This window comes from Chiroxiphia lanceolata, chromosome 6 (genome assembly GCF_009829145.1).
Source record: "Chiroxiphia lanceolata isolate bChiLan1 chromosome 6, bChiLan1.pri, whole genome shotgun sequence".
In the NCBI taxonomy this organism is placed as follows: domain Eukaryota; kingdom Metazoa; phylum Chordata; class Aves; order Passeriformes; family Pipridae; genus Chiroxiphia; species Chiroxiphia lanceolata.
The window spans coordinates 33,826,024-33,848,394 of NC_045642.1; the positions used below are offsets into that span (position 1 = coordinate 33,826,024).

At 38.7% G+C, this 22,371-nt stretch overlaps 1 protein-coding gene across 4 annotated transcripts in view; it reads left to right on the forward strand.

The window, feature by feature from the left end:
* MEIS2 (Meis homeobox 2) overlaps window positions 1-22,371 on the forward strand; it is a 172,077-nt gene that overhangs the window by 39,744 nt on the left and 109,962 nt on the right. For all 4 annotated transcript variants that reach the window (XM_032691158.1, XM_032691161.1, XM_032691157.1 and 1 more), the window contains one exon: window positions 12,099-12,244. In XM_032691158.1, coding sequence (XP_032547049.1) covers window positions 12,099-12,244 — 146 coding nt within the window. The remainder of the gene's footprint in view (window positions 1-12,098; window positions 12,245-22,371) is intronic.

A 22,371-nucleotide genomic window follows, 5' to 3' on the forward strand; every position in this document is an offset into this window, starting at 1 on the left:
TTGTTCCTTGCTTATTTGAGCAGTTTGAAAAATCCTTTCCCTAAAGTTTTCTGAAGGTCAGTTTCTGAGCCAATAACAGAGAAAGGAATAGAATATCTTGTGTTAGATAATGCTCTAATGCTATTAGCATCTGAATTCTTATATGCTGTATAAATCTCTGATAAGTTTTAAAAGCTGACATAGCAAAACACAGGTAAAAATATCTTAACTATAACATTTCAAGGGGGGTTAATGTCTTTGAGGCGAATCTTTATCACTGAAATGTTATTTGCTTTCTTTTTTGTTTTGAGTACTGAGCCCTCTCATTGGCATCATTTCACCAAGTTTTTAAGAAGAGGGGGAGAAGGAGAGAGAGATGGAGAAACTGTGTGAAGTTTCTTCTAATGCATAATGCATTTAAACACTGTAGTTTCTGGATTGATGCCACTAACCAGCTCAGAAATGATTCCTGTTTCCTCCTTACAGACTTGCAGCAAGGAGTCAGAGATGACCATGTCTATAGTCATTCCTAGCTGGTGTCGGAACATGACAGTTCTGTCGTTCTGGGTCAGTGGCGAATAACTCACTCAAATGGTGCAAAGTCAGCCAGTTCTTAATTTTTTATCTCCTTAAGAGTGCATTCAGTGACTTCATCACTGAGAAGAATGACTCCCCTGCCTAGTGTGATCAAGATCTGGAAATTTGTTGCATCAGCACATTTAGCCTGGACTGCTACTTGATTGGTGGGGCTTATATTTGATCTTATGGCAGATGGGTCAGCTCTCTGGCTAGGAGAATCTAGATCCAGAGGGTAACTCAGTTTTCCCCATCTGAACCTGAAGAAAGAGAAGTCTCATAACTTGCCAGGTTTTTCATTTGGGGTCTCTACACAGAGCCAACCCTATCTTCTCTGAAGCGGGGGAGAAGGGTCATAGTTCTCTGGAGTCCAACTCGTGAGATTCTTCCTTAGAAAAAGCTCAGGGATACAAACCAGTCTAGGAAGACTTTGTAGACACTGCATATTTGTGTTTTGTAATATTTTCTGCTACAATGAAAGACTTGAAATGGAATTACAAGTTATGAGCAAAAAGGCAAAACATCAAGTGTCTCAGTTTGTGCTGTGAACTTTTAAGCAAGTAATGTTACAACAAGTCAATACCCTGTGGTTTTGCTATTTTTACGCTTCCTTATTTTCGAAATCCAATTCATCAAAACATTTGTCAAAAACTTTCCCCCCTGTTTCTACACAATTATGTGTATGTCAGTTCTTTTAATCTCTTAAGGCAATCCAAAGCATCTTATGGGACAGTTTGGCTACAGAGGGAGGTGGCCATGGCCATCCCCATCCCATCTTTTTCACTTTATTTTTAATCATATTATCCTGAAACAAATTGGTAAAATTATATGATGGAAGAAAATAAGTGGCTTATCTGCCTTTCTGATATCGTAGTCTCTCTCTTTTTTTCTTTTTTTTCTTTTTTGTCAAGCAGCTGGAATTTTCTGACCAGAATTCACGTCTGTATGCTTGCTGCTGCTTCCAATTTGAGGCACTTGGATATTCTTAACTCTGTCTTCCCTCATGGCTGAAGCCAGACTCTAAGAAACTGGCAGGGACTAACTAGGGGCTTCAGCTTTCATATGCTTGCTCGTTTAATCTGTCTACTGTACTTGAAAGACAAAACATTTTAGGCTTTTTCCACTTTTAAACATCCAATATTTATAGCACATAAGTCATAGATGGTTTACACTCTACCTTTACAAGGCTTCTTGGAGGAAAAGACTTCTGAAAAATGGTACCCTTGAAAATAAATACAGACAGGTCCAAAGCACACAGTTGTAGTCTGGAACATGATTCACCAGTGGGAGTGAGCACTTGATTGAATCCTTAGTTTTGAGCACCAAATAGTGTAACACTTATAAACAGTATTAGCTATGTTTCCAAATACCTAGCACACTATATTTAAAGTACAGGCTTTAACTTAAACCTACAAGAGCAGACTGTGAGTGTTCCCACGTAACCCTTCACATTCTGGCATTTTCCAGACTGCCAGCCAAATGAACACTTTAGGAGGAGGTGCATATATATGTCTGCAGCACCCAGCGGGTTAATCCACCCTACTGTGCATAGGTGTTGGAGCTCTTATGGTATGTAAGACTTGCCAAGTTTGGAGTTGTTTTGTATTTTTAAATTTTTTCTGAACCATGCATTCACAGCAAACATCTCTTCTTATGCTGTTCAAGTGTTTGTGAATGCATATCAAGACAGTACTCTTATTTGTGTTTTATGTAACATACACATTTGTGTATATTTTATCACCTGAAAAAGCTTTTATGCTTCATTTTGACACTTTTCTATTGAAACATCTTTTTTTTGTGCATTCAGACATCCACCATTTTTTCTTTAATGTGTCTTAAAATAGACCAATGTGCATTTTGGACTTGTGGCCTAACAAATGTCCTTTTTAAAAACTGAAGCTTTTAACTTAGTATCTCTCAGGAATAACTATCTGTTACCTTTCTAGTCCTAACTCTTTTTTAATTACTTTTTGGAAATGATGAAAAAATCCTATGCATGTGTACTTGTATGTCATATTTCAACTGGTGCTTTTTTAATAGGTAAATAACCCTCTAAAGAGAGATTTCTAGTGTGAACAGTACATGGTCTCTTTCTGTGTTAGTGGGCATCATTTTAAGGGCTGTCTCCTGAACAAGATGCTCTGTCCAACAGCATGTGATCTAAGGGGAACTGCAAGACATTAAAATATCTCACAGTTCATAACTGCTTTTAACAGCTGTAAGGAAAATTGAGATGCTCTGATGGCTATTTTCCTTTGGAAAAAAAAAGTCACTTTTATTCTTAAAAGGAACTACGTTAATGATTTAATGAAGAAGAACAGTACAGGATGTTAGCCATCATCTACTTTAAAGTTCTCTACATTCTGCTATATATAAACAACTGCAAAATGTTAAAGGTTAAATATTGATGAGGTACAATTGAGCTAAATTACTTAACTTCAACTGCAGGTAGAATTTTAATTGAACTTTGCTATTTTGCCCACATTTGATACTACTGTAAGGACATAAATAAAAGGATAACAGAAAAGAAATGGTACTTTAAATACAATATAGTTTTTTTAATGTATACTTACTTTTGTGCAGTTGATTGAGAAAACTAAAAACTTTATCCTGGAACTACAAAAAGGAAAATAGTCTCTTAGAGGAGATGTGCTTTTAAAAAAAAACAAACCCAACTTTTTTTTGTCTGCTGAGTTCTTTAATGACTTGTTATTGTTGCCCCAGCTGTAGCCAGTCTGCAGCTGGTATTCTTAACAGAATTATTATGAGAATACTAAAAATGCTTCTCTAAAAATATATAAAAAAGTGATTTAAAAGAACTCTATTAGACTGCAGCACAAGGACACTTTTTGTGACAGTGTTTAGTAGAACGAAAAATTTAAATAAAATAACAGCTATTTACATTCACACTGCAAAGTAGTTACCAACGCATATAAAATACTTAAACCTATTTTAATAATGGCTTTCTTCAGCCTAGATACCAAAAAAATGGGAATTAACTTCCCAACATGTGCTGAGGTGGGGAGGGTGGGAATTGAAGTTAAAACCGTATAGAAACAAGTGCATTGAACACTTTCCTGTTGAGGTACAAAGTGAGTTTCACTTTTAAATAGAAGAGCATAATAAATCAGCATAAAGCACAAGTTTTAATGAGTGTATCTGCTATGGAATTGTGCAGTGCTTGCAATTCTCTTTGAACAAGACAAGGATCTGGTCTTACACTCTTTGCTCAGGCAAAACTGCCACTGACATTCATGATAATTTTGCTTGAATAGAACAAGTGCTTGATAGTGGTTGTGCCAGCATGAGGGGTGTAAGATTAAGATAAATGTGCAAAAAATACAACTTCAAATGGCTGCACCTTTGACTTCTCAGGCTAGCGTTTCCTCCAACTACAAGGATCTTAATTATAACATTTGCTGGTTCAAAGATTAACATTTAGCATTCTGGGAAAGACTTTCTGGACTTTAGTAACCTGATCAGCACGGTCTCCTTTTGGTCTCTGCCTCTTTCTGGTTCTTTGTATTGCAGGAGAGATGATAGTATCTGGCACATTCCTTGGATGACTCGAAGATAGCAGCCTTCTGTGTTTGGGGCTGAAAGATTGTGAACTCTTGTGTTAGCAGAAATGCCACACAGGGGAGGTGAATAGAACATTAGAAAAGCTTTAGATTTAGGTACTGCAGCGCAAGCAGAGTTGAATTTGAGAGCTGGGACTTAAGTGGACATTTGTCCCTGCTTTCTTCCTTAATAAAATCTGAGTGTTAACTGTGGGTAAGGGCATTTGAGAGATCACTAAAAATGAATCACTGAGTGCCCAGAAGAGCTTTATTATGATATACTATGGAGAACTTTAGAATATACCTAGTTCTTTTTAAGTGCTTATTAGATGCATGCAGGAGTTACTATTATGGAAGTGAATTGTTTTGCTGCAGAAGCAAAATAATTTGCCAAATTAAAACGTCAAAATAAAACTCATCAAAAATCTGGATCTATGTGGTCCTTTCTGGCCCTGTGCTCCCATCCAATTTTCTCTTGCCCAATGAAAAGCTATTGAGCAAAAAATCACAAGCTCCAAACAGCAACATTTGTTGTGCTTGTGTGTGTGTTATCCATTTGAAAACCCTGACACAAATACTAAATCTGGGGGAAAAAAATCTCAGTGCAGAAATCCTGACTGGTCAAATTGATTTAAAAAAAATATTACTAAATTTTAAAAATCCCCAGATTGATATCAGGTTCTAGTGCTGACTTCTTGAAAGTAGAGCCAGGAGAGGTCACCTATTTCAGTTTGTTTGCCCCAGCAGTAATTAGATGGAATGAATTATCCTGCTCCCTAAATTCTGTATGGATGTTGCCACTGCCCAGTTAACCAGTGTGAAAATACCACGAAAAATAAATCATTAAACTATACTCTTATTACTAACTTGCCAGTTCCAGAGAAACAAATGCAGCCACATTTACATATGTGTCCATCTGTCTGTTTTTACACTTTATGTCTTCAACCAGTGGGTGAAATTGTTTTAATCCAAGCTGCAGCATGATTTTTTAAAATTTTTTTTCCCCTGCTGATATTTCTGTGTATGCGTATGTTATTTGTAGATGGACATGCATATTCTTGACAGTAGCTAGTTCTTAATTGCCCTTTTAAGTAACCTAATCTATCTGGCCACGGTAGTTTTAACTGAAGTAAGCAGCAGAGTTCTCCATGGATAATTTTCGTTAGTTAGCAGATTGTTACCATCTCAATGTTGCTGAAATCCCTAATCTCAGGTCAGCGTGAAGCTGCAGTGGTTACAATCCTGTTGCCTGATGCAGTGTGAATGGAAGTGCTTTCTGTCAGAAACATGTGGTCTCTTCAGTGGAGAGCCTGCGTAAATCCTGTGTAAATAGAGGGAGGCTAACAAAGGATGAGCCCCTGCAGCTCAGAGCATTTGGAGCCATTTGGAGGCTGAATTTGCTAAATGCTGCTTATACCGCCTGAAAAGTTGAAGAGAAAGGAGCATAAAATCCCTTCTTTTTTCTCTTTCTGCTCCTACCCTGGGGGGAGGGAGTTAAGGGCCAGGGAAGCCTGAGGTAAGCCTATGAAGACTGTTTTTTCAGTGCTCTTTTGAGTGTGAAAAAGGTGGCATGGGTCACTGTCCTCTCTTTAATGTCGGAAAACCCACACAGTTAGTAAATGTTGCATGTAAACTAAAGCATTTCGTCCCTTCTCCTGCACTCCACGGCAGTGGGCCATGAACTAGTCACTTGAAAATCACAGAAAAATTTCACTTCAACATGTCTGGACAGTTTAGCACAGCAGGAACGTAAGAGAGATCAGTAATTAGCAGGTTGCTTTACTGTTGTTCTCCTTGTCTGCATTGGAATACTTTTTTCACCTGATGTGAAAAAATGTTGGATTACAAAGAACGAATCATGAACCTTCGGGCTGTATAAAAGACCTTAACATTTAAACTGCTGTTTATTATTTTTGTCTTAAAAAAAGCTAGAAAAATACATTTTTGGCTTTTGGTAGAATCTCTAAGGTTTCTCAATTCACTTCACAAATAAACATGAGCTCTAAACACAGAAAATTAAGGACGCAAAAAAGCCAGTCTTTTTTCTTAATTTTGGGCTGAAAAATATAAAAGGGGAAATGTGAAACATAACAGTTTTGCAAACAGATTTGAAAGCCTTAGGTCACTGATTTTACAGCATGCATGGCTATAATAACAGAGCTGGAATGTCATTCCACAGTTGTAAATGCCTTTTTGCAAATGAGATATATTAATGATTGTATAGAGGTGCCTATCCAGAAATAGAAAAGGAACAGTTTTTATTCTGCCTCTTTTTGGAAATACACTTTATATACAAGATACCATGCAACTCTTTAAGCCTTTAGGACATATTGTGAGATGGCAATAGGGACTTGCTCCTGACTGACAAACTATGCAAGGATGTAATTAGATCATGTAGAATGGCTTTGTAGGTGAAGTCTGATAGTGGCTTAGGTTTTCCTCCTATCTGAATTTTCAATAGTTATTCATGCCTTGTGTGAAATTCGTACATGTCATCTTTACAGTGGAATTACTGGGTTTTATTCGGGACAGCAAAAGATCATAAATATCTTCCAAAGAATAGCAAGAGAGAAGCCCAGCTCTTTGTCTCCTTACTGCTTCTAGAAGGGCAAAAGAATAACATTTTCTGTAGTAAGAGAGATGGTAGTGCTGCATATCCGAAGTCTTCCTATTCCCTCTAGTGCACCAGTGTCCAACCTGCCTTTCTCTCCAAGATGCTCACTGAGACATAGAACAGAGCACCATGAGATATGTGCCTGGTGTCTCAGACACACAAAATGGGAGAGACACAGTGGTCTGATTACAGCAGCTCACTTGAGGATACTCCACTCCGGAAAGTGGTGGCTGAGCATGCCTGCCAGGTTTGAACAGCTTCTATGTCTCCTTTCCTCCAGCAGTAATTTAGCAAAACCAGCACGCATACTGGCAGAGCACTGATGATGATGGCACATCTGTAAGCTGGGATGCCCACTTGAATTGCTCGTGATTTTCAAAGTCCCAGGTTTGCCACCCATAATCCATCTTTACTCAGTTTCCCTAGGAAGTAAGCTGCAGGAGACAAGTATGGCTTCTCTGGTGTGAGGAGACTTAAGTCAACTTCCTTGAACAGGGATCATTAAGAGGAGGAGAAAAAAAACCCCAATCCATAGCCAGGACTTTATTCAAAGGGCTGTGATCTACTGGAGCTGTAAAGCTAAAAGCCTGATGATTTTAACTGGATGGAATGGAGATAAGGACTTCTCCTGAAGGGTCTTTTATTCTGGAGCTGACCTTCCCTCTCTATTAGTTCTCCCTACAACACAGACTGTCTTATCTTCAAAAACTTCTTCAGACAGTTCTCTTTCCAGCTTTTTGGCAGTGGTAATTTACCAGATTTTTAAGATTTTTCTCTGGTGGTGATATGGATTATATTACTAAGTTGAATGTCCTTATTAATAATGGTTTTAAATACTTATGTGTCCAGAAGGATGCATTATAAGTACAAACAAACACATAATGGCAAATTGTGAATATAGGCTACATGCAGTCTCTTCTTTGTTTTGCATTTATATCTACATATTCCACTCCATCAAAATATTAGACTGCAAGATTGTAGAGGAGGTTACTTAAGATCAGCATAGTACACTGCAGCTTTTGTTTTCAGAATCCTTTAGCTTTCTTTTCATATTGCTTCCAATATTTTTAGAAAAGGGACCTCTGATGGTGAAGAAACTCAAACACTGGGTGCTGAAATGTACTTTTCCAGAAATCACTTTTTCAACTGCTCTACTTGTTATAATGGTAACAGGAACTATTTCTATAGTTTGAATTTGGACTGTTACCAGCCTGCTGTGCTTTGGCCTGACTAGGTTGTCCTTTTCAGTTATCATTTTGCATAGATTGGGAGTTTGTTATTTGTCCTGTTCACAAGTCGTGAAAACACAGGATGAGCAGCTTCTAAACAACACTTGCTTCATCTGTTGCCGGGTCTTTACTCTGTGAGGAACACAAGAAAAGACTTGAGAAGGGTTGAGATAATAGTGATAGTGTGGAGGACTGACAGAGAAGAATTCATTGATACAATAAGGTTGGACAGGCTTTCTGTAGAACTGGACTCTGTTGCTTGAAGGGTCCTTAGCACATGAACATTGGGGTCAGCAAGCTTGTCTGTCCAAGGAAATGAGTTTGCAGCAAGTTAAGTTGGAATTATGGTGCAATGGAAACCCTGCTGTAACTATTTCTTTGATATTTTTTAAAAGTGGTAGTCTCCTTTGCTTTCAGTGCAAAACAATTTATCTTGTGGAAGGCAACTCAACATATGCTAAGAGTGCCAGAACACAGAGCTAGTGTGGAAGCCCAACTTCACACTGTGTAAAGAAGACTTGTATCTTCAGCCTCCTCCACAAAACCTTCCCCTAGAAGAGGCAGTCTTCAAGGAATCCCATGCGGGTCACTTTACAAAGTTTCTTGTAAAGTCTCTCCATCTTTTATAAGGGTTATCGAGACTATTTCATAGCATTACTGTTATCTTAAACAAGCTGGGTAAAATGCCTAATTCTCTACTGGCTTGAATTCTGCATAGTTCATTGACACCTCCACAAAGAGAGAGCCATTTGAAGAATTCTCCTCTTTCCTAGAACAGTGATAGGGTTTTGCAATCAATTCTACTCTTTGCAAGAGAATAAATGAGTGAACAGTGTGGAAAGAGGAGAAAGCCATCCTTAATTTTTTATTGTTTTTTTTGGTGCTGGTGAAATAGAGAGACAGTGGGCCAAAATCAAGGCTAAATTTCTCCTCCAGAAAACTGGGATAACTGTGTTTGGACAATTGCACTTTCCATACAATTTAGGATTTGACTCTACTCTTCCAATCCAGGATATGAACAGATCACATAAGCAGACTCACTTGTAATGATGATTTAAATGATTTAAATTTTGATTCCTTCATAGAGTAGTTCAAATATAGTTAATCCAGTCTACCATAAAGTTACCTTCCTGTCTGTTAATCTTATTTCAGTTCTGGTAATTTATTTGTCTTCATGTAATGTAACTGATATTTATTTGGATATATTTATAAGATCAGACCCTCCATATGCAAGAAGTATATCATTCCATCTCGGAAAAGACAGTTTATGGGCTATTTCTATGATTTCTTCCTACTGGAAACTGTATCCACTAATGCGAGCAGTTGTAGTCCTATTAAAGATATGACAGGTTACACAAGATTGGGCTAGTGATTCACCAGGAGCAACAAATCTCGCCATATTTTTTTTCTCATATAATTTGGAGGTGCAACATTTGAATTTCCTTTCATGGGGTTATGGAACAAATTAAGGAGGCACCAACTCTTACAATTTCAGCTGCTCATTAGAGTGGGAGGGCAATGGGAGCTTTAGCTAAACTTTCCTTTCTTGGGCTGCTACTAGCTTTTTAAAACCAAGATAATAATAACCTCTTCAAAAGGTCCATTGATTTAGTATGCAGTCGACTCCTACTGAGGATGCTCACATACAGGAGAGAATGTATATGCAGATAGACAGGAATTTGTCCATACAGAATGAACTTGTGCTTCTGTGGTTTGAAAAGATGGTGCAGAGCAGAAGTTTTACAGCTCCACGCATCCTGTGCATACACGCATTGGTTTTACATAAAGAGACAAAGATATCTTTATCCGCACGACAGATAGACAAACAAACTGACTGACTTCAAACTTACACTTTCAGTAGGGATTTTTTCCCCCCATCTCCGGGTACTGCTTTTCAAAATTGCCTGAGGCTACAGTACAGCACCTCAGATCCCCAAGGCCCATTGCCTGGCTCCTAATAGCCACTCTCCATCTGTGTCACATGAACAGCTGATGAGATAGCTCCAGTGTCTGTATTTTGGAGAGCATATCCACCCAGGTTAAAATGCTGGGGTTGCCAAGGAGCAGTCAGAAGCCATTAGTGTTTGTGAGAATTTGCCTTGCAGCAGTTCCTTGGCATAGTGGAAAGTGTGTGTGTGTGTGCGCGCGCGTGTGTGTATGTGTGCGTGCGCACGCGTGTCAGTGAGAGACAGAGGAGTAGGGTGGATTATATGGAGGGGAAGAGAGCAGTCAAAAGGAGTGCTTTCTAAATAACCAATTTATTGCAAGAGTGAACAGTTGGTTACAGAGTTTAGAGCTTCTGTAATCTCTTTGATTAGTTTACTATGATTTGGCTCTCCTTTCTCTATCATTAACAGAAAGAAAACAAAACACAAAATAAAAAAACAAAACAAAAAAAAAAAAGAAAAAAGAAACAGAGCATGAGAAAGAGAGCAGCGACTTTAGGGTCTTGCTCTGGTGTTTGGGCAGATGGAAAGGAGCTGCTCTGCCTTGGGGCAGCGTGGTTGTAATGAAGTGGCCTGTCAGTCTGTAAATAGTGAGGGTCATCTCTTCCATGTGATGGAGGGTATCACATTGCAGCGAAAATGGAAATGTCAATAAAATTAATCTGCCAGCTCTTTGCTGTGGCTTTTTCTGTTCTCTCCGGTCCAAAAGGGTTGGTTTTTCAGAGGGGAGGCAGTACAAGAAGGGTGATCTGGCGTGGGAAGATGGAGCTGAAATGCAAGTTTTGAAGCAAATGGACTGTATGTAGCAGCAATGTATTTCTTTTAGTAGCACTACAGATCTAGACGAAGCTACAGGAATTAGCTTGTGAATCTATAGCATTCCTCAGGAAGCTATGGACCGTCTAGCTCAGGCTACATTGAGCACAGAGTTTATTGTTTTAGGCTTTCTTGGACAAGGTTTTTACTTAGCATGGGATTTATGGCATTTACTGCTAATGAATGTCTATTCTTAAATTACAAAAACCACCGTCTCAGCACAATTCCCAGATGTCCTTCCAGGACCTCAGCTTCTTAAACACCAGCAGGGAGCATAAACTCTCCACTTCTCTGTTTTCCTCTTTCGTGTGGCTCCGGGCTAATGATGTGTAAGGAAAACACAGCAATCTATAAAGTCTCAGTGCTGTCCCAGTATTCTTCATTTATTTTGCATTTGATTATGCCACAAGTCGGATCTTGTTTCTTTCCTTTTTTTAAAGTTATTAGTTCAAATATTAATGCAGGAATATGGCATATATTGCTGCACTTGATTGATGCCTTCCCAAAAACAGGAAGACGTGCTCGTATGAATTTTAAGAAAGTAGGGGTCCTGCAATGCCTTGCCAGAAGAGTTTTTCAGATACATAATTTAGATGCCCTCCAGGCAGGCTTTCAAGGCATTTTTGCTGGAGGGCAAGAAAAAATAACTATGACTGTTAAAAGTAAATGATTTTTGCTAATGCACAATTAATGCCAGGAAAAAGCACAGAAGAGAAAGATGTTGATGGAAAGTTCTGATTAAGTGAGAGCTCTACCTTGATGTGCATCTTTTTTTTAATGATAATAATCACTGATGCAGAGACGTAGAAGTTTTCATGTCATGCAAATGCTATATGCAGGGTCATGCTAGGTGTACGTGTTTGCAAGTGCGTATGTATGTGTGCTGGGAGGTGATGGTTACGGGGAGTGGCTCATCTGACAGTGTGTTATGTGCACTGAACAGTGACATGGTTACTGCCACCTCTGCAGAGAGCCTTGAATATATAGACTACAGAACATTTAACTTGATTACTTATACGTATATATTCAGAATGGTTGTAGGGATGCATTTACAGTAAATGGGTTTTCTTGTGGCAGGTTTTCCCACATTGAATCCGATAATTGACAAAGAACTATTGCACTATGTCAAGCACACAGTTATAATTGAATTAATGATATATGCATGTATGAAACCAAAATTAGTATTTGAAGAGACACAGTTTTTAATTTTTACATATTTGTATCAGTGTTCTTATATAATGTTCTTATACATGTGCCTGATCTAGCAAAAAAAAACCCCAAAAAACTGTGGTAGTGACTTGGTACTTAATGATACTTTTTGGCTTCTATATTTTGTTCATTAAACGTCTCCTCCTTCTTGTTTTTCTCTTTGTTGTAGGAGATGGTTTAGACAACAGTGTAGCCTCACCTGGTACAGGAGATGATGATGATCCAGACAAGGACAAAAAGCGTCAGAAGAAAAGAGGCATTTTCCCCAAAGTAGCAACAAATATCATGAGAGCGTGGCTTTTCCAACATCTCACAGTAAGTGGTGCCCAAAACCAAAACAGATTTCTATTCATGTGCCTAATGAGGTTTATTAATCATTACTAGAAATCAATTGTCCCCATAATTTTTGGACCATTACTAGGGCTCAGTTTTTGTTGCTTTTTTTTTCTTCCAGATTTTTTTTCTTGGGTCTTGGAATCATGACAAATCTCAAAGAAATCTATCTATATGTGTGTGTATATATACACATATACATACCTATAGAAAGAAAAAGAAAGAGAGTACAACGCCTTAGCGTGGAACACCAGCTATATATGAAGTAACCAATTTTGGCTTTGAACTATTCAAAATCTTCCTACAGACAACAAAAAGGGGGTTCTTGCTTTAGCACATACAAAGTTCTGCCCTCTGGATTGTTTATTGCTGGCCTCTGTTTACACAAACTTCATATGTATGTGGTGAAAGAGGGAGCCCTGGTCTGTGCATGCTGACATACACTGTGGGTGTTAGGGAGTCAAAGGAGCAGCTTGTAAAGTTGTCATTGTTACTTTTTTGTGAGAAATATAGAAGGCTTCCAGATTCCCCAATTTTTCAGTTGTGTAACAGAGAGAATAAGCACCTTTTTAGCTTCTCTTCAAGTCCATTAATATTAAAAACTAGCCATAATCACATTTGGGGGAGAGAGATTAAATATGTGACATAGCAATTCTTTCCGTGGTCTGTCTTTATCCTCTTCTTGCTATTAGTTTTATACGTTGGTGTTCTGTTGTCATTATAGCTTCACTTAAGCATCAAAACACGGTTCCATAGAAAATCTAGTGTCACTGTTTGTAGTTTATTTCATGTGGGAAATAACAGAAACCGGTAAAATTATCAATTGATTTTCTTCTTCCTTTCACTTTACAATTGTTTCTCGCTTGATAAGGCTTAAAAAGCTAACTGTAATTAACTACCTCTTTTTCTACCAAAGTTTTATAAATTTTCACGGTAGCTGATGTTGGTTACTGAGTAATGATTTCAGGACCCGATCTATTTATGATAGGGACTATTGAACTGCTCTGCTAGCAGCACAGCTAAAGGGGGGAGTGACAGATTCACATTTCTAAACCATCATTTTGATGTAAGGACATTAGTAGCAAACTAAGGTGCATTGATCTGGCCTGTGGGGTCAGGATTAGCTGGAATAGCCAGTGTCTCCGCTGGAGTAGTGGTTATTCCTGCCTCCCAGCTATGGCCATTTCAAAGGTCAGGTGCCCTGTACCCACTTGGCTCAGAGGAATTAGACAGAACATGAGTCTCTGGGCTGATTACTTAACCAAAGACAAAATAATGAGTCCTAAGCAAATACTGACTAATTGAAAGGGCTGTAAATCCATTACATATTGGTCAAGGATAATCAGGAGTATTTAATCACTTTTATCTATTCAGGAGCACTGAAGCTGCAACAGCAAAGCCCTGAACCTTGCCATGTGCTTATTATTCTCATCATTATCAAAATTACTTCACAGCTGTTCTTTGCTACATCACCTCAGCTGGAGATTTACTAACCTGTAAAATGTTTTTAATTTGGATGTCGAGTGAGTGTGAGTGGAAGGTTTTTCATTTAGCTGTAGGGTATTTTTAGAGGAGTATTACAGGCAGACAGAGAAAAGCAGGGCCACAAATAAGTTTGGTTTGTATAGCCATCTCTGTACTAACTCTATTTCCTCTTATGAAATTTGTGGTATCTTGTTGGGGTTTTTTCCCTGCCTTTTTTTCTTATGTGCTCCTTGAAAGCATTTGACACTTGCTTATTAAACAGTCAACTGCCTCTTGCTTGTCGTGAGGAAAGTCGTCCTGGCTTTTTGAAATCCCCTTTCCTTGTTTCTATTCTTTCTCCTGACCCTCTCCATCCTGCATGAATTAAGGAAATTTGCCACCACTGGTGAGGATGGCCTCACAGAAATCAGATTAAATGAACACGAGAAAGCCTCAAACCTTTTACCATCCAGGCTTTAATGAGTTTGCAGGTGTTGAAAGATTTACTGTGCTGTAATTCTCAGACCTGCAAACTGATAATGGAGACCCCTGACCAGTGCAATGTAAATTCAGAAAGATTCTTGCCATAAACACGTGCAGGGAAGGAAGAGAGCTCCTTTCTTTTAAAGATCCCACACTTTTTCTCAAATTAGCTTGCCCATTCAAAATGCAATGCTAGCTGAGCCTGAAGGGGGAATCTGTGATGTACAATTTTATTGTTTCAAGTAAATATCTTTACAATGGTGGTCCATGATTCAATGTACATTCCTTCATTACTAGTCTAACCTTATTTCAAATTGGTTTGTTCCTCCTTTGTGCTGTATGACCTGTTCATGTATTACAATAATCCCCTGATGTACCCTTTTTTCTTCCTCCCTTTTTTTTTAAAGAAACTAATTGAATTATCTCATTATTTTAATTTGTTAAGCAAATGTATTTTACATCTCAGGATGTGTTCTTAAAGAAGGAGCTGCTTAGGCTTTGCCCCCTGAATGGGCCATTGGTACATTTTGACATTCATGCATTCATTAAGGAGGGGAACATAAAAGAGCTCTGGATGTATTTTTTTTACAAACACCCAACCAGCATGGAGCAACTTTTCCATAAGCCACAGGGGTCTCTCTACATATGTTCTCAACTGCAAGCCATTGTCACCTATTCTGAATACCTCAAAAGGACAAATAAAATACTAAAGGCCAACTGTAGCAATTGTTAGCTGTTAGTCTCAATATGACAAAAATCATTAACCTCTGATTTCCCTGGAAGGAGAGGCAGTGGCAGGCAGTTCATCTCTTATGTCATGGATTAAACCTGAAAGTCCTTTAGACTGACAAATTCCAAAAGAGTAACTCAGTTCTGACTAATTGTATTTACTTATGATTTTAAATAAAATGCTATTTTTTTCCTTTATTCAATCGGTTTGCAAACTCCTAAGGCAGTCAGTTTTAAAAACTGAATGGCCTAAGTGGCTTTTTTGAAGAGACAGGCACTTGAAGTCTGATGCAGAATGAATGTGTCTGACAGGCTGTGTCTTTCAAAACAATTTCTAACCCCTATCACAGCTTCCATTTTGCACTAATTTTAATTATATTTGAAATAGGATACACATGCACATTTTTATTGTTGGAAATCAAATGCAAGGAGCAAGAGCTTCTGTCATGTTCTCGTTCACTTACTGAGCTCTGTCTTACATTTGGAATTACAACAGTACCAGAAGATGAAAGATCTAAGGATGAATTGGCTGGAAATGTGTATGCTATTTCTGGATAATATCCAGTGTTTAAGAAAGTAGAGGAAATCCTAGTCTGGTAGTATAAGCTTTTCAATAGTACATAAAAATTACAACATCAGAAAGGTAAACCTGACATTTAAGGCTGTTTTTACTTGAGTTCAAAGGTGGTTAAAGAAAAGAAACAACAAGAAATCTGACCCAAGCCACGAGTTTATTCATAGCTTTGGAAGACTCCTTTTCCTCTACATCCAGGATTCCTTAGTACACTCAATTAGCCTCTCAGACATCTCTGCTTTCCTCCCTCAAGTGCTCCCCTATTTTCCCTGCAAAGAACATATTTGATCACAAAGTGAAAACAGGAAGTGCTCAAATGTATAGACACCTCCAGCTTATGCCAGTGTTGAGATTAGGATTTCTTACCAGGAACTATACAAAGCCAGTCCCCCTCCTCCTATGCCCTTTTGAAGGATGGAGGACCTTTAAAATATACGTACATAATCAGAAGAGAGGAAAGATATAAAGGAAGTAATTATACCATTCTATGGACTTGTACCTCTGGTAGTTCATCCATTTCTACATCATAGTGTGCCAAGGACTACATTTTTTCACCTTCTTTTAGAGAGCTGGTTTATTCTTTGACACTTACCTGGAGTGATGCCCTTTGTTAAAATTCTGTTTTGGTTGTTTCTTTTGTTACAGTCTGCAAGAAGATATGTATCTTAACTAAAAGTACCAGATTTAACAATGGTAGCCTGCAAACTAAACCTTTCTTATAGCAGTGCCAGATTCCTAGCTGATAGTATTTGGGATGTCTCCACTGAAGTCAGTGTAGTCGAGCTGTTTTTTTTTTTCTTTTTTTGCTAGCTGAAATTTTGTCTCCTAACACTGAACAGTGTCATTTTAGCCTGATTTCCACAATCCTATGGCTGAAAATCTTGTGCTTTACACAGTATATTGTAGAATAGATTTTGATTTCATCTGCCTCATTGTCAGGCTAGAGTAAGCTCTCCTGGAAAGTGTTAAAATGAACCACCCACAGCTTTTGTACTTACCTGAATTAATTTTCTTAACTTGTCATATTCAGGTGTCCAGACTGGATAATATGAATAGTCTTACTGAAACAGATTTACTTTTTTCTGTATTTATGTGGGTGTATCTGAGAATATAATGTGAATCTATCATATCTTGATGAATGGTTTATCAAGCCTTTTATACAGGGCACCTATTTTATTTATTCATTAGACTTGATTCTAGAGATGAATGTCATCAGCCAAACCCAGTCTTGGAGCAAATGTTCAAAGAAGTTGAATCCATCCCACCTCCATAAATATCTCCTCCTATATTGTGATTTTAGGAATAATACCCTAAAGGAAGGTTAGGAACATAGCTGGCTATTGCACTCCATACTGAACAGCTTACTTTCATATCAAACTGTAGAAGAACAGCTTTTCTCAGAGATGTGATCTGGGAGAAGGATTCTTCACATTGCTGTTTTTGCTGTACTTTAAAAAAACACAACCAAGCCCAAAAATACAACAGACCTCTGTCCCATTAAAATGGGATGGGATACTCCATAAAAATACAGGAATGTGAAGTCATTCTGGTGAATTTTACTGCATGTGTTGGACTGCATTGTGACACGTTATACCCTCTGAGGGTACAGAGAGGAGATGGATGATGTCCTCTGATTCTCCTGCAAAGCCACCTACGTGTGTATTCGCATGACTGCCGTTTCCACCTCAGTGCACCACACAGTCAGAGAGCTGGAGGAGCCTAAGTTACAGTTTTATTCCAGGTCTGCTTTTAGGCAGGGCTGGCTATGTGCTGAGTTTTCAGCTAGTTGCCTGCTCCTGTAGAACAGACCTCTCTGCACAAACACCACCCTGTTGGAAGCATGTTCTACAAAATAATATTGCGCACATTTTTCAGCTGGGTAAACTTTGTGAGGAAAGGTTAAATGGTTTCACCCTAGTGCTAAAGAAAAATCAGTACCTGAATGTTTAACTCCAATGACCTGTGATCCTGTGGTCCTCAAGGTGGTAGAGCTGTGCCTCTTTGTACCCCATAGTCACTCTGGTCTCTCACCAGAAGAGCTGGTGGCGGCTGTTAGCATTTGTTGTTACTGCTGGTGGTAGCACAGCCCTGCCTAACGTCACCAGTATCCTCCTCCTGTCCTGCCTGCCTGCACTACGGTGTCACCAGTGAGGGCAGAGTAAAACTGGAAATCTTTCTCTAAATGGCACTTCTGATCCCAGGCTGAAAGATTTCATCCTCTGAGCGCTCATAGCCCTCTGCCATGAAATCTGTCCTGAAGATTTAGCAAGAGACTGAACATTCACATACCTTTTAAACACCACAATCTTAAAAGAGCTGAAATGGGGTGGGGGTGGGGCTTTGTTTGTTTTAAAAATGGAATCTGAGATTAGATCTGACATTTCTACATCCACCCCCTACAGAAGAGGGAACCCGGGGTCATGGGGTGTGTGGGCCTCAAAAGCTAGCTTTGTCTGGGAGTGGTTAATCTAATCATTGTTACATAGACATCTGTTATTTCTTCTGAAAAATTGATGCTTTTGTGACACAATGATCCATCTATTTAGTACAACAGTCTGAGTAATTAAATTAAAAAAAGAATATTTTTGTGGGAGCATGTATTATAAAACTGCCATACCTCCTCATACCAGCGAAAAGGCTGAGGAGAGAGAGTGGGAGATGCTAAGTGGGAGAGGGAGAGGAGTGCTTTAAGCCCCACATTGTTTTCTGCTGGCTGGAGGAAAACATCTGTGAATTGTTTGAACTGAACCTTAGTAGGGACTGTCTGAATCTGTGTCATCTCTGTTTAATTTCAGGAAATGATGTCACAGCGCATTAAATAACAATGCTGCATGATTTATTTTTACTTGTACATGCTGTCCTAAGCATTTTGGTTACACGGCAATGTTTCCAATTAAGTGCAAGCTTTCAGTTTTAAAAAATATACTCAGTAATGCTTTTTTGGGGGGCATGAGTATGGGGAGGCTGGGTTTTTTAGGGGTCACCAAGGTTCAGGGCTGTCCAAGGGCTCTGGACCCGTTTGTCATGTGCTTATTTGTAGTTGGGACTGGATGTCAGCGCTCTCGTCACCCATGGCAACCTCCAGGACTGTGAGTTTGTTACAAAGACTGTCTGGGGGAGAAAAAAACGCTAAATATTCTGAACCGATCAGTCAAAAGACCTATTAGATAGTTATAGCCAGGCCCATGTACTGTAGCTTTTGCCTTGATCAAACTTTCTGCACTCCCCCTTCTTCTTTAGAAGAATAGAGGACATAAGTCAATTCTGTCTGCCATCTGTCGCCTCTCTCCCTGCTTCTCAAATTAAAGAGACAGTCCAAAATTTAAATAATCAGTTACAATCACAGGAAGCCCGCCTGGAAATTATTACACGTGCATTCAGTTGGATTTTTTTTTTACTTCTCTTTTTATTTGGAAGGGGGGATCTTTAATGTACTTCTTTGGAGATCAAAATATGGTGTGTTTCAGCTTCAAAAATAGTATGCTGAGAAATACTGGATTTGCAGTGTCACAGAGTTGTTATCTAATAAGATTCCGAGTTATATATAGGGTGAAATTCACACACATACACAGACACCCTCTTCCTCCCCACCCCCACCCCCCCGCAAGAATCCCCGAATTGTGAATCCTGCAAGGGACAAGTAAACGAATCACGACACACTTCTCCTCTGGCTCTCCCATCCCCTTCATCTCCTTTCCCTCCCCACATCCCTGGCAGGTTGAGAGGCTGCAGCAAAATCTTTTCATGGTGCCACTAGGACAATTTAAGCCCTTGAGTCTACCAAATGGGTCCTCTTCTAGGCTTACTATCATAGTTTTTCACACTACCCTAGTCTGATATTAGCTAGTTATGTTTTATCTTTTTCTCTCCTTGTTTTTTGTCTTTATACTACCCTGCCTGTTTTTGCCTCCTCCTCATCAACAGGCCACACAATGTGTCAGGACTGCAGCAAGGTGAATTTCATTCATGTGACAGGTCAGCTGCTGCCAAACCATCAGATAATGTGTCTGGATGTTACTCCTCAATTTAACATTTTACCTGCCATTTTCAAACAGGGAATTCCTGAGAAGAGAGTGTAATGAAAAACATGTGCATGATTTTAGCTGAGGCTTGATTAAAAAGCCTCGACTGAGCAAGCTAAATGTGGCCTAGCAAAAGATAGGATAAACCACTATTTTTTTCTGGTTGTTATCATCATATTACAAAGCTTTGGAGAATCAGTATAGAAAGTAAGTGAAAGATGCAAATATAAATAGTGCTTAAACACCATAAAAACATTGCACTAACAAATGTTGTGAACTGCAGCCTTTGAAGATCAAGATCACAGACAAAAAGAGGGAAGCATTCTTTGGAGTGTCTTTAAGTTCCACGACCTAAACATGTTGTCGTCAGAAAACTCATAGTTTCTCCCTCTCTCTGTAGTATGCATATATATGTAGATATAAAATACAACTTTAGGGAAAAAACAATTGCTGTTGTTGGTGCAAAGTGATACTGCCTCTCAGTTTTGCCTAAGGATATGTTTAAGACTTTCCTTTCAAGATCCACGAGCAGGATAATTGGTTTCAAGGAAGTTTTTGGTAAAATTAGAGTTATTCAGAAAAAAAAGGAGAGTGTTTCTGCCAACAGTTCCACAACTGCAAAGAAATAGAGATATCAATTCTTATTGCTGCCTAATGAATAGAGTAGTTTATGGTGGAGAATATTACTTGTGGTGTTGTGGAGTTTGCCTTGAGTTATGATACTTAGAATACCATGCATTACATATTTTAGAGTTGATTGGCAGCAGTCATTTGTAGTATCTAAAGCAATCATTGGCATCTTTAAAGATTTATTATTGTCTTTAAGCATAGTAGCAATACAGTTTTCATGTGTTTACATTTGTTATTTTTTATTTTTAACTGCTAGCCCCAAATCTGCCAAAACCTATTTCCGTTGTTTTGTCTAATACTGGATGATAGGTTGTCAACTTACTGTACAATGCCATAAAGATTTTTTAAAATCTTGGTTTCACCTTTTTATGGTGGCAGTTCAAAACATGTATTTTATTTGTAGCAGTCAACTACTTATGTCCATAAAATGTTTAACATCTTATGACATACGCTTGCAATCTCAGGACAATAAATCTGAGTAGCCCAGTAAACAGCAGCAAATATTTTAGTGTTTGAAAAAAATCTGCATTTATCAATTTGTTTAATGCTATAGAAATTTGGCTGTCATCAGGATTAAACTCCTATTTGGTCATTTCAAAGTGGCAGCTTGATATTCTGAGGTGGATATACTGTGGAAATGCTATCTAACTAAATCACATAGCAATAGGAAAACTCCTGTTCACTTTCTTAATGTATACTATCTACATGAAAGGAGTAAATTTTTATAAAATCATGGCCTAGTCTAGACTACTTTGAAGCTTGTTGTCTCTCAGTCCTCCTTCCATTAATTCCAGTGGAGCTCTGATCCCTTCAAAAAACCAGAAAAGATGTAGTGAAATCATAGGAGGGACAGACAGATAGACAAACACAATTTTTACAACTTAACAAGTGTTAAATGCTATAGCCACTTTATCCACAAATTGTGCTTAACAACTCTTTCAGTGATCCCCTATTTTATGATAGAAAGACAAATTTTTCAAGTGCTCAGCTGTTTGTCACATCCTCTTGTGACCAAACCTTCACTACCATGCCCAGGATGCTTTAGCACAAGGGAGCTCTGGCAGATATGGGGAATTTTCAGCTCTAGCTGTGACCAGTTTCTAGCTGTGACCATGACAAGACACTGTGCCTTAGTTTTCTTGTTTAAACAGTATGGCATAATGCTTGTGGCTGCTTTTTGGAGTACTTTTGATATTTACAGATGAAAAGCACTGCATGAGACCTATGTCTTATAATTTGCATGAGCTGAATTACAGAGAATTACTCTTCTGTTGTGGTTTTATCCAGCTGCTGAATGAGCATGACAGTCATGCAATGCTTGTACAAATACCTGAGCTTCTGTAGACTTTGAAAGTTCAGGAAAATTTTCTCTTTATGAGGGAGCATTTAATATGAAAATAAGAGTGTTCTTGTTCGTCTACAGTGAAGATAATAGCATATGATTTCTGCAAGCTACTTTAGCTCAAGTGGCTTGTGCTTGGGTTAGTTTGGTTTGTCAGGTCCTTTCCTTGCTGGTGACCTGAAGTGGTGATTGCTGCATGTATCATGTATCAAATATCTTTCCCAGAAAGCAGCAAGATAAAGAGCCTTGAGCATCAACCACTGGCCCAGGGGCAATAGTGAGAATAAAGGGAGTGTAACAGTATTAACAAATGCATCTTTGTGCTTCAAGAAGTCACTAGTGGATATTCCCCTCTTCAACAGTCTGGGGAGTTTCCTCATGTGAAATTGGACTTTGGCAGCTTTTCAGCCAGTCCTGATCCTTCTGCTGCCTTTTTTTGATTCAGCCAGGTGCTTCCCAGTTGTTCATCCCACTTGTGCTTGAATGAAGAAACAGGAAGCAGGAGGATGACCTATAGTGAAGAGTAAGGGACAGAAAGACAATTGCGAAGTCCCTGATTCACATTGGGAAGGTCCCTCCCTACTGAGGAGCCTATGCAGATAGCTGACAGCTGTTTTGATAGTCCACAAGAGGATTATTCAGGGATAGAGAGTGTGAATAGTGAGAAAGTTCGTGATATGTGTGATAACAACAGGAATAAGGAGTGTTATGTGGTCAGAAAAGTGATGTGTGTATTTGCGGGAGTCAGCAAAGGAGTGGTGCATAGGAATGGTGGCATATGTAAATTGCAAGGAAAATAGGTTAATTTGAGGTATCACTTCAAAATCTAAATGTTTAAAGAGTGCCTTAGTTTCAACTACAAAGG